This window comes from Aulonocara stuartgranti (assembly GCF_965226115.1).
Source record: "Aulonocara stuartgranti genome assembly, chromosome: 20".
Taxonomy (NCBI): Eukaryota; Metazoa; Chordata; class Actinopteri; order Cichliformes; family Cichlidae; genus Aulonocara; species Aulonocara stuartgranti.
The window spans coordinates 33549805-33563058 of NC_138956.1; the positions used below are offsets into that span (position 1 = coordinate 33549805).

Below are 13254 nucleotides of genomic sequence, written 5' to 3' on the forward strand. Positions count from 1 at the left end.
GAGCAAAATTAAATTACAACCCAAATAAAAACGTACACACAAAGTAAAATACACAAACATGCTGCGTGTGCCTTTCTACCACACATTCAGGAGCAATTGCAGTCCCTGTTGTCCAGTTTTGCTCTTTATCCACAAGCTACAGCTGACAATAAAGCTAAAAATAAAACTGACTTTGACTTTGACTTGCTTGTTTTCTGGCTTGAGTCTTCACTCTCTGGCGACATGTGTGCCTTAATTAAACATCTGTCCAAACCATGCGCACCTGAAAGCGCAATACTCAGGTCCACCAGAAGGTGGCAACAATACAACATAGGAATGACATTAAATGGCCAGTTTTGAACAATATAATCACATCTTACTGGGACAGCTACACATTTTCCTGTTTAGAGGCAAAGTCACCCTCTACAATGAAGGCAACAGAAAATGGATATAATGGATATATATTTTCCTTCTTTTTCTTCAGATCCAAGCTGAGTATAATTAGAATTTTAAAAAGTTAGACTAAAGTTGTCGGGGGCTTGGTCTGTGATGCAGCATTTTGAGTTTACTTTGTACTTTTGGATTCCGTATGTTTTATTGGAAATATGTTAAGTTCTTGTGTTGTTATTATGAGCTACGATTTGGTGAAGTTTTATTCTAGTTTTTGTTTCATCTATGTCTCCTGATTTATGAGTCTTTTCCTGTCCTCCATGTAGTCTGTCTTGTCCATGTTCACTGTGTTTTGTTTTACTTCCACTTGTGGGGTCATGATTATTTGTGTCAGCTGTGTCTCCCCAGGTGTTTCTCTTCCCTCATTACCGGCCTGTGTATTTCACCTGGCCTTGTCTTTCTGTCCTTGCTTTCTGTTTGTTTGTTTGTTTGTTTGTTTGTTTGTTTTTGTATCAGCCATAATAAAGGCTTGCTTTTTGTTTGATCATCAGTTCATTTTTCCTGTGTCTGCTTTTGGGTCTGACCCACAAACACACCGGTGCTCACTGCCGTAACAAAAGTTTTTATTCCCATCTAGTGATATTATTTTATAATTATGTTATTATAGCACAAGGTTCAGTTTGCTTTGCACCAAAATGGAAATATCCTCCAAAGAGCTACTTTTTACTTTATTACTTTTGCTTTACATTTCAGAGCCTGTACTTTTATTTACTTTTACACACACACACACACACACACACACACACACACACACACACACACACACACACACACACACACACATATAATGGCTTATATATATATATATAGTCTATTTCAGCGGTCCCCAACCTTTTTTGCGCCACGGACCGGTTTATGTCCGACAGTATTTTCACAGACTGGCCTTTAAGGTGTCGATAAATACAACAAAATAAAACCAGTAACGGTACCAAAACAAAGAGGTTTATTCACAACACACAGGAAAAGACCCAGGGAAACCGAGTTAAGGATAAAAAACAAGCATCAACTCTCACGGCGTGGTACCGCTCCATGACCCGGGGGTTGGGGGCTACTGGTCTATTTCTTTAGTATGTTTTTGACCTGGGGGTAGAATTGCTTATAAACGGGTAAAATAAAAATGTAACATATATAAGGTTATTCTGTTTGGTCAAAGTTTTTTCAGAAACAACACAATATCAAAAATAAATGAACTTCAAATAATCTAAAAAGAATAAATAAAAAAATAAACACCTGGTAAATATTTCCTTTAAACGCATTGCTGTTTAAGTTTGGATAGAGACTGGATGAACTTCTGAACATTAAAAGATTCAGTTTGTGACTCAAAACTTAAAATAGAAGTCGTAAATAAATAGACATTTTATTTCTGCATCGTCTGATAAATGAAATACTAAAGATTATTCTGTTTGGTGTGATGAAAATGGAGGACAGCCAACACGAGTCAACTAGTCTAGTTATAAAATAGTCTAGTTTATATCCTATAATTATAGTTTAGTAAACCTCACACAGTCGGTTTCTTTAGAGCGTGAATGATACTCTGAAAATCAAAAACACTAAAGTTATGTGAGGAAACAGGAAATTTAAATAAAGAAACATTATTGCAGTTAAAAAAAGTCTTTGTGTGGGTGTGTGTGAGTTTTGAAGGCGTGACCTCGTCATTAAGAGAAGTAAGAAGTTCCTGGTTTGAAGTGAAGAAAAAGAGAAGCAGCATTAAACCATCAGAGCTCTGAGATGAAACACACTTTGGTCTGCTTCATCTTCCTCAGTGAGTAAATTTGCTTTTTATTTCTGTCACTTTCTCTGTTCTAAGTCTTATTTACCTTCGCTTTATTGTCATTTGTAGGTAATCAGCTGGTTTTACAACTTGCTTCACTTCTTTGATCTCTCTCATACAAATTGAAAAAGAGTCACTCAAACATAAAGCTCAGAGAAAGGACACTTTGTAATAGTTATAAACAGATAAAACCCGGAAATACAAAATTTTTGCACAAACCTCTGCTCTTGCACGCACGACTGCAGTGTGCAAATAATTTTTAGTTTCACATCACTTTGATCCCCAGAAATCACTTTGGAACATTGACAAAGTGAGAACTGGATGTTTAGCAGCGCGTCTAAAACGCTCATTTCACATACAAATATAGAATTAGCTGCTGCTGCTGCTGCTGCTGATGATGATGATGATGATGTCATCCAAGATACAAAAATTAATTTTGACTTTTATTTATCTTTTTCACAACCTTAAACTCTGAATCTTCCACATCAGATGTTTTGTGTTCGTGTATAAAACAGGAAGTTTGCTGTTTGCAAAGTCAAATAAAAACAGAAAAGTGAAGTTAACTGAACTTCTGTCATCGGTTCAAATTAATAATCATCTGTCACATTTAATCTATAGTAAGATTGTAACTAATGATTGTTCATCCTTTCAGCAGCACTTCAGGATGGAAACACTGGTTTGGTCAAAGCACAAACTCTCACCCACAGAGCAGAGGAAGGAGGAAACATCACAGTTGGGTGCAACTTTTATTTCCCTGGAAGCAGGAAACTCTTCTGTAAGGAAAAATGTGAAGATGGAAACATTCTTGTTGAAACATCTGATGATGCAGCTCAGAACGGCAGATACAGCATTGAATATGTAAAAAAAGGTGTTACCTCATATATTATGTATGTGAGCATCACACAGCTGAAACAGTCTGACTCAGGACGGTACAGGTGCTCTTTGGACAAACGCTGGTTTGGAAACGATGATTTTGAGCTGATTGTCACAGAAGGTGAGTTTCTGCTAACAGTCGTGTTTGTCTTTGAAGGTGTGACAGAAGCTTCACGTCTCAAAAGCAGCTACTTTTCCTTCAAATCACCTACAGATGTTATATTTATCTGAAACATCAAGTTTCATCAGTTCTGCTGTCAAACAGCCCATAACCACGTCAGTCACATGCAGATATATAAACTGCTTCAAGTGGTCTTATTATGACTCTGATGGTTTCATTGTTCACAGCTTCAACCACTTCAACACCAAACGGGACTCTGAGACCTTTTTCAGCTTCAGTGTTTCTCTCATCAGCCTCCACACCACCAACAGCACAGAGTTTAAGCTCAACTTCAGGAAGCTCCACACCTTCATCAGCCTCCACGCCACACAAAATGGAAACAACACAGAGTTTAAGCTCCACACCTTCATCAGCCTCCACTGAAACCAAACATGCAATATCAGGTATATTGGGTGGCTGTTGCTTAGCAGGTAGAGCATGTCATCTTCTAATTGGAAGGCCATTCGTCTGATCCCATATTCCAGTGTGTTTATCAGAGTGTAACTGTTGGATAGAAAGCACAAGGTGTAGGAAAAAAGTGTTTGTCTAAAAAGATGAATAAGGCAGGTCGTATGAGTGCTCGAGTAGAAAAGGGCTTTGGGTTCATTCATGTGTTGTTATCAGAGAACTACACAAGAATGACACATTAAAAGCTGTGGAAGAAGCGCTCTGATATTTTAGTGAATAAATTAGAAGCAATAAATTGTTCTGTCATTCTTGATAAACAGTTTGTCAGATAGTGTTTGATGAACTGTTTTCAGTCCAAAGATACGTTACTCTGTATGTGCACAACTTTACTGCTAAATGAACAGATGTTGAGACCACATGTTTACACTGTGAGTAAAAGAAATCTTCTCTGTTAAACTCCTGCAGATGTGCTGATTTATGTGGGTCTGATTCTGCTCGTTATGATCGTCGTCTTATCAGCAGCTCTGCTGATTTTCTACATGAAGAGGAGGACCACTAAACCCAGAGGTGAGGCTAGGAAAACAGAAAAGGCTAAACATGCTCAGCCCAGAATGTCCCAGTTTGCATGAATTAAGTCAGGTGTGACGTTTCTGTCACACTGTTTTCACTTTTGAAGTTCAGTCTGTTTGTAAAAAGAGCACCGGATGTTCATTTATGACTCACAACAGAAACTAATTGTAGCAGATTTGATTGATATAGTTTTGATTCTTTATCAGTCATGTGTCTTATCTAACTGTAGTTCATATGTAGTTCCTCATATTGTTCCTCTGTTAATTCCTCAGGTTCTTCTTCCTGTTATGTGTCTTAAAGACAGCTGTTTATTTTCTGACCTGCATGTTTTTCAGGACCTCCTGTGGAAACAGAGTATGCTGACACGCAGGTGGGTTTTAGGACCTGTGACACACATCAGCTTCATTATTGTTTGCTTTGTATCTGTCAGCTGGTTTGTTCTCCTGCTGCAGGCTGACAGGTTGTATGAAGATACTGGAAAGTGTGACATACCGAGCAGGTCACCTCCTGTAGAAGTGTCTTCAGTTTATGCCACCGCCAACGACCCCCAGGCAGATGGAGTTGAAAATATAGACCTCTACAGCCTCGTCACCTCTCCTCAGAACAACGTGAGTAAAACTGTGGTCTGATTCTAAGCTGAGGTCATAAACCAGGTAACTGTTTGTGTAGTGAAGTAATTCATCTGTTCTCAGACACAAAGAGCCATGTTCCACTGAAGACTGAAGAAATAAAAGTTCTTCCTCTATGTTTGGAGCAGATAAAATCTTTTAAATTGAGAAAAAGATTCAAAAGAATCCTTTCTATACTGAAATGTGTATTTTTGAATAAATATCAGCTTCATACTCAGTGGGATTTAAAAAAAACACCTTTCTGGTGGAAAACAAGTCTATCAAACGTTAAGGTTAATTAATCTGTATTTAACACAACTGTAAAACACTGTCCAGTAAAGAAAAAACAAAGCAGTCTAGTAAATCCTTTGTTTGTGAACGTTGTCATGTTCAGATTTTGTTACAAAGGTATTTTGAAAGGTGACTTCAGAGACTTTATGATGATTATGACAAAAATGTATTTTTGATTTTTGTTTTTTTCAGATGTGGGTTTTTCAATTTAAATATTCAACATTATTTAATTTTAACAGTCTTATGTCTAATGTTTGATCTCACCTCTTTATCTCATTAAGGCAGACAACCTCTGCTACGCTGAAGTGCATCTTCCCCACATTCCTGCCACCAACAGCGCCCCCTGTGGTGAAGCAACTGATGTTGTCTACTCAATGCCTCAGGTGGACCTGAGTACTGCCATCCACACCAAAGATGCTTCACCTCCTCTGTACTCTGTTTCCTCACTATGAATATATTAGTACTTTTTTTAAACCTGTCCTGTCCAGCAGCTGTAACAAGCGTAATGGTCTGAATGCTTTGTTGTGCCAAACATATTTGCTTTCCCAAGAGGAGCACTGTAGACTCTCTGTAGGCTCCTCTTTTTATGTTTTTGTTTTATCTATTTATTTAATTTTATTTTTCATATTATTCTGTGTGTGGATATTATGTTGGAGCGGACAGGGTGTGAAGGCAAAAGATAGGTGAAGAAATTTAGAGGAATAGAAGAAGAAAAATGAGAGAAAAACAAGAGAAAAATATGAGGGTGAGGGAAAAATTGAGGATGAAACAAACAGACATGCTGGGTCTCTGACTGCTACAGCTGTGACAAAGTATACAAACAATAGGCAACACCTGAAAGACAAAGCACATCGTGTGTGTGTGAGAGAGAGAGAGAGAGAAGATGGGAGTGTGCATGATTGTTTGTCATGAAACGTACTTAAAAATACTTGAAAAATGAGGGTGAAGGCCAGGGAAAGACCCAAGAGACCACAGCTATCTATAGCTCCCAAGAGATCTGAAGATCTGAATCCCGACAACCATGCATTCTATCCTAGCCGAGGGAAGACAGAGGCCCCGGACGGAGTTCCTATAGCCAGCAGGCAACTGACCTCGCTGGCCACCCCAGCACAAGCCAAAGGCGAGACTCAATAACTGCCCAACGCCCAGCGGAGCCCCCACCGCATGACGAAGAGGCCAAGCTAGCCCCGGACACACACAGCCATCCCCACACTCTGAAGTGTGGATGGACAGGTGCCTTCCCATAGCCAGCAGTGATCCCGGGACGCAGTCAACCAGTCCCCCGATCACCAGCCAGCCTCGGCATCAGGCAGGGTGTAGAAAATAGTTGAAACCTCAACTATCTCAGCGGGCAACAGCTCAGTATAAATGATACTAAAGTTAGTTTATCTTTATTTACTTTTTTACTTTTGACATATTTATAGCTTAACTGCACAGTTATATGGCCTCAGGTTAAAGTTCATTACAGCTGCTTATAATTTAGCTCAAAAGATACAAAAAATGTTGCTATTATGGTTTTTATAGGATAGATTCAGTGAAACCAGGAAACACACTGCTATCTTTTAAGGACGTGATATAAGGAAGACAAAAAGTGAAGAGATGCAGTAATCTACTCATTTTTAATGAAAATAAACATGAACATTGGCAGTTTTAACAGTGTATGGTTTTTTTTTTTTTTTTATAAAATATAAATAAAAATATACAAATATAAAAATACACACATTTCCTTAACTTCTGCAGTGGACGTATTTCGACTCAGCTTCTTCTAACAAAGGATACTGAAAAAGAAAGCAACTGGAGTTCTTTTGAAGCTCAGCAATGTTTTGAAGATGCTTCATTCAGGAGGCTTCTTCAGTTCTAAAAACTAAGAGGTGGAGAATCCCAGGTGTTTGAATCCTAGTGGTCATTGGCCCACTATTGATCATGTGCCTCATCACATGAGCCAAGCTGTGAAAAAACATTTAGGGTGAAGACACTGTGATATATCATATGACCCACTGAGGTCACCTGAAGCAAGGCATCTCAAAACTGCTTAGTAGGTGGTGTCATCAGTCACCCTCTCTGTTCAATGATGGCCATTCACGTGGCCGGCAGGCAGGACCAGGCGAGGCAGGATCAGACGTAGCAGGACCAGGCGAGGCACTAGATGGCAGCATGGCAGTTGCAAGTGGTTCAGCTGGTGGTGGCATGGCCGCTGTGGATGGTTGAGCTGGTGGTTGAGCTAGCAGTTGAGTAGGCAGTGACATGGACGCAATGCCTGGTGGAGGCACAGGTGACGGCGTGACAGCCGCAGACAGTTGTGCTGGCAGCTAGATGGACTCTCCTGAGCCACCAGCGAGAACAGGGAGCAGCATGGAAGCATTGGACAACTGGACGAACTCTCCAGATAGACTCCTCAGAGCCCCCAGCAGAAACAGAGGGTGGCGTGGAAGCCGTGGATGGCTGGAGCGGCTCTCCTGAGCCCCCAGCGGGAACAGAAACTGAACCAGATGGTGCGAAAACCTTTGGTGGAACAGAAACATGGCAGCTCAGTTGAGCTCTCAAGAGAAACAGTCTTTAAATCTTCAGAGAAGGAGTTCACAGTCTCTGTAATAAATGTCCCAGGCTCAGAAAGAGCATGGAGGGAACACTTCTTAAAATCCATTAATTCGGAGCAGATTTCCTCGGAATGAGCAGTCACTGAGTTGACAGACTCAGGGCTGACTAGAGAAACAGAGGGGGAAAATCTGCTTATTCACAGGATTAATATGCAAGTCCTCGAAATGGACAGTGCCCATGGTAATAATCCTTGGCTCAGAAGAAGCACAAGAAAAACGGGCTTCGTTGCTCCCCACACAATACACTGTCCCAGAGCAAATAGTCAATTTTTTAGTAGGTGACTAGAAAATATCTGTGTTACTCACCACAGCCGGTTGTTCAGAAGTCCCGGAATCCGGCTGTGGTGAGGAGCGTCGCGGCGTGGATGCCACTTCCTCTTTGAAGAGGAAGCACGGATGATGGAGGAAATCAGTGATGGTGGAGGGCTAGAGACCTACTCCTCATCCCAAACCACATCGGTGCTTTTAAACGTTTCTAGCAGTCGTTCACAAAGTTCTATTATCTCCATCTGTCAGCTGGTGCTGGCTCTTCCTCCTCTTCCTCCTCTTCCCCACACACGCAAAGTCTCACAGATGATGTGCAGCAGTGGGTCCCTCAGTCTGTCTTCACTCTGGACACTTGCAGTTCTCACACATGGAAATCAAATGTGTGATAACCTACAGGATTCAAACACAAGTTTAACTTATAAATACATGTTTATACTTTTATTTAACAATCAGAGAGAAAGAAAAAGAGAGAGAGTGCAGGACAGACAAAAAGGTGATGGTCTCAGATGGCCTCGGGTGTGCAATTTATGGTTTTCAGGGTTTTTATCGTTAACTCGGTCTCCCTGGGTCTTTTCCTATGTTGTAGTTGTGTATCTTATTTTGAAAGAAATATTTATGCATTACCATAGCGACCAGAGACCATTAAGGGGCAGAGGATGCTACTCTCAATGTTATTGCCGCATTTCAGGAGGACGCTGCGAATAAAGTTACACGATTACACTGTGAATTTGCGTTTATTATTATACTTACAAAATACCAGTTTTTGTCTTGGTCGTATCATTTTATTTTGTTGTATTTATCCGCGACACCTTAAAGGCCGGTCTGTGAAAATATTGTCTGACATTAAACTACTCCAGACATTAAAAGGTTGGGGACCGCTGGTACACACTACTACACAAAACACCGAAAGAGAAGGAGTATTTTCTGTTTGTGTTATTACGAGTACTAAATAAGAAGAGTTCCCAGACGGTACAGTGGCCACATGTTTGACTCCTATGAATAAAGCACGTTTTGTTTAGCTTAACGAGTGAACTGTTCTGCTTGTTAAATCAAACGTCAAAGTCTGTTTGGCTTTAACCACTGAACAGAGGCAGCAAAATAGCCGAGCTAACATTAACAGTGCAGTGAATCCTGCTTGTGCCGTGATATTTGGGACTAAACACGGCAGCCTTCACAGACTATGAGCTTGTTCTGTTTGTGTATTTATTACTGAGTTAATTATCCACAAAATCATTACATTCGCTGAAAGATTAAGGTCAACAATTGTACGGCGTATACGCCGCATAAATACGTGACATAAAAGTCAGTACTTTTAAAAGTTTACTCTTAAGCCAGCCCGCTTAAGCCGTCTGCCATTAAAAAAAATTTATCCACAGCCACCGCTGCGCTATGAATCCTGGGATAGGTTGGGCCACGAAGGATACACCCGGCCCATCCTTCATATCCAGGGAAAAGGAGGACGCCTTTGTGCGCCGCATTTCGAGCAGCCTTCGAATTGGGACAGCCTTTGTTGCCTGGCTGTGACATTATCGGCTTTCAAAGCGGCCTCCGAAGGATGGGGCCTATGAATTGGGACACAGCTAACGAGAGGATGGAGAATAAGTGGGAACAAAGCTGACATAAGACAAGGACTATCAAAGTAAAACAGGAAGCCAGAGACATTTGCAAAGACACAAACTCAGATACACAGACACACTGAGACATGACTGACTGGATATGCAACATGGAACACAATGGAAGACACTGTGACCAAAACTAGGAGCTAGAACTATAAAGATAATATAAACAGAAAACCACAGAGAAAACCAAAGCCATGAATGACAAGTAATCAAGGAATATAACTTAAACACAAAACACTGGGTCACAGAACCAGTACCATAACACTGTGGGTATTAAAGGTACTGTGCTGCACTGGCTTGAATCATATCTAACAGACTCCAGTTTGTTCATGTAGATAGGGAGTCCTCTTTCAACACAAAGGTTAATTATGGAGTTCTACAGGGTGCAGCCCTAAAAGCCTTAGAAATATGGTGTCTATCTAGTCCTTCAATGCACACATTCAACAAATATGTAAGACTGCTCTCTTTCATTTTCGCAATATCTCCAAAATTAGAAGCATCCTGTTTCACAGTAATGTTGAAATATGTGTTCATGCATGTTGTGATAAAGTAAAGTCTGAGGGCTGTGACACCAAAACGCAAAGTGCAAAACAACTGTGGCTCAGTAGGAAGTGTTTCTGCAACCTCCTACCATCAGAGGCTAGAAACAAAAAATACAAACCTGCAGTATTTTCGATCTTCCACTGGTGTCCTGACACAAGACTTCACAGCAGTGTCAAACATTCTGTTGGCGACCTCAGTCTGGTTAACTATCTGTCCCATTATGATGCAATGAGAAAAACAGAGTGAAATGTGGTTCAAAGCTGGATCACAAGCAGAATTTTTTCTCAGGAACTTTGATGTTAACAACACAGAAAAAGAAATGAGGAACTCACAGTGAGTTCCTTCTTTTAACATCTAACTTTATACTCGAGTCTGGTCTGCGTTTTTTTGTTGTTGTTGTTTTGCTGCTTGAACATGAACATGCAGCATGTCCTTTGCAGAAAGGTAAAATAGAAATTAAGAGAAACTGTGTAAAATTGGGGTGGAACCCTCCATGCCTTGTCTTGATGTCAGTGGCTTCTATCTCCTCCTTTGGGGAGCTTATCATCCCACCAGGGTATCTGAAGAAGACGTTGCTAGTCTTGTTACAGATCTGGTTAGGGTGTTCAAGCCTATGTAGAACAGCAATGGGGAGAGAGCGTCTACTTGCTAAATCCTGCACCTAATGGTAGCTTGTGCAATTGGCTTGAAGTTGGCTTCTAGTGCCAACTCCTTTTCTGGTGTGCTCCACTCATGTATTGAGTCATGTGCTTGTTCATCTTGGCCCCTATAATGCCTGACAGGAGCTTCCACATTGTGCTGAGGAAGGTTGTTGGTTGGTAGTTAAATGGGATCCATCCCTTCTAGAGTCCTGGGATCAGGACTGTCTGGCCATCTCTTAGCCATTCTGAGTTCGTCTCATCCATTAGCAGCTTGTTCATTTGTACAGCTAGCTTCTTTAGCAGGACCTTGTGCTTCAATTTTTCATGTTCGATTGACTCACAAATACCTTGAGCAAGAGGAACATGATCTGACTGACAAGGGCAAATTTTACTACTGTATGTTTGCATTACTTACATCGATGGCATATTTGACTTCCTGTTTGTTGAGGTCGCAGCTGGTCTTATCAGATAGCATAAGGCAGGCAACTAAAACCAATTTCATGTGAACAACAAGAGCAATAGTGTTAGTGGCAGGACATTGGTCACAGAGTGAAGGCAGAGTGACATTCGTACTTTGGTCATCACAATTTTCTCATACAGCCCTTCTTAAAATGATGCAAAAAATACTGTGATGCATCAGTCTGTGTGTGAAAGGATGTGAATTGCTCCACATAGGTGTTTATTGTAATACTATATATATTATTGCAGTATAATAATACTGTATTAAAACTAAACATATTTCACTAATGTTGTATTGGAGTGACTTTCAACATTTTGAATTTGACAATTTGTAGTTTTGCTGTTTGATGTCTAATAGTGACCAACATAAAGTGATAAAATGTGTTCAACCACAGTGAGGAAATATTGTAATAAAACATTTTAATAATGAGTAAATGAGGCTTGATTTCGACCACATTGTGGCCTTCATTAAAAGTAAATATGATTTTTTAAAAATGCTTCCAGGACAGATGCCCCTATACTTACCTCTAAGCTCATTAAAACTTTAGTGTATGATAATTACTGATATGCAGATAATAGAGTTGGATGTCTCGAGACCGGTTACGTGGTCTCGGTCTTGTCTTGGTCTCGCTGTCTCGGTCTTGCTGTCTAAGATCCACATAGTTGTCGGGAGATTTGGAGTCAACAGTATTCATGACACACAACGTAACGTTCGATAATGTGTGATGCGCAAACGCATCAGCTCTAAGAGCCGTGCGTAGAGAGTGCTTTGTAGTGAATCAGAGGAGTCGACTCCCATTGAGCGAGAGCCGGCTCCTCACCTAATTTCCTTTCGCTGCTCAGCTCTCACACAGTGACTCAACTATGCTCCAATCCCTCCATATTGTGGCCAATCACATGCGAGGATATAGGATAATATCATTATGTAAAAAACAGAGAGGGTGAGAGACGCGACAGTCAAGTGGAGCGTGTGTCTGTCCTCTCAGTAAGTGAGTGAGACAGTAGACAGCGGTGAGGAGGGCTGTGCGAGTGCATCGCAAAAACACATAAATATGCCTGACACCCGTAAACGAAGCAGCATCTGGCTGCAGTTTAAAGACTTTTTTGTCTCTGTCTCAGTCTCAGTCTCGGTCTCGTCTCGGTCTTTGTCTTGGTCTGGACTCGGTCTGTCTTGGTCTTGGTATTGTCTTGGTCTTGGTTTAGGAGGTCTTGACTACAAGTCTAGCAGATAACATGTCCAACTGATGTGTTTGTATCTCAGGAATTTTACTGAATCTTTTGATCTTTTAGTATCTCGGGGTCTTGTTCGCGAGTGATGGGAGAAGGGATCGACAGACGGATTGGGGCTGCAGTAATGCGGACGCTGCACCGGTCCATCGTGGTGAAGAGGGAGCTGAGTGTAAAAGCGAAGCTCTCAATTTACCGGTCGATCTACGTCCCTACCCTCACCTATGGCCACGAGCTGTGGGTAGTGACCGAAAGAACGAGATCGCGGATACAAGCGGCAGAAATGAGCTTCCTCCGAAGGGTGGCTGGCCTCTCCCTTAGAGATAGGGTGAGAAGTTCGGCCATCCGGGAGGGGCTCAGAGTAGAGCAGCTGCTGCTCCACATCGAAAGGAGTCAGCTGAGGTGGTTCGGGCATCTGACAAGGATGCCACCTGGGCGCCTCCTGGGTGAGGTGTTCCAGGCATGTCCCACCGGGAAGAGGCCCCGGGGCAGACCCAGGACACGCTGGAGAGATTATATCTCTCGGCTGGCCTGGGAACGCCTTGGTATTCCCCCGGATAAGCTTGAGGAGGTGGCTGGGGAGAGGGAGGTCTGGGCCTCTTTGCTTAGGCTGCTGCCCCCGCGACCCGGCCTCGGATAAAGCGGATGAAGATGGATGGATGGATGGATCCACTAGTACCCTTACTTCATTCTTTTTAGTCCTCACAAGTTTTCCACCATCTATCCTCCTCTGTCTCGCTCTCTGTTTTCATTAGTTTCTCACTACATTTCCATCTCTATCCATAATCACT

The 13254-nt window shown here is 41.5% G+C and overlaps 1 protein-coding gene across 3 annotated transcripts; it reads left to right on the forward strand.

The window, feature by feature from the left end:
- The first annotated feature begins 2090 nt into the window (after positions 1-2090).
- LOC309696567 (uncharacterized protein) lies at positions 2091-7670 on the forward strand. Of its 3 annotated transcripts, none has more exons than XM_082517840.1 (7): positions 2091-2191; positions 2853-3194; positions 3422-3637; positions 4107-4208; positions 4547-4581; positions 4664-4819; positions 5396-7670. In XM_082517840.1, the coding sequence occupies exons 1-7, from the start codon at positions 2158-2160 to the stop codon at positions 5501-5503; spliced, it is 993 nt and encodes a 330-aa protein (XP_082373966.1). In that variant the 5' UTR covers positions 2091-2157; the 3' UTR covers positions 5504-7670. The 3 variants fall into 3 exon arrangements, with proteins under 3 accessions (XP_082373966.1, XP_082373965.1, XP_082373964.1); XM_082517839.1 differs by having other exon boundaries at positions 2856-3194; positions 5392-7670; XM_082517838.1 differs by having other exon boundaries at positions 2092-2191; positions 5392-7670.
- The last annotated feature ends 5584 nt before the right edge of the window (positions 7671-13254 follow it).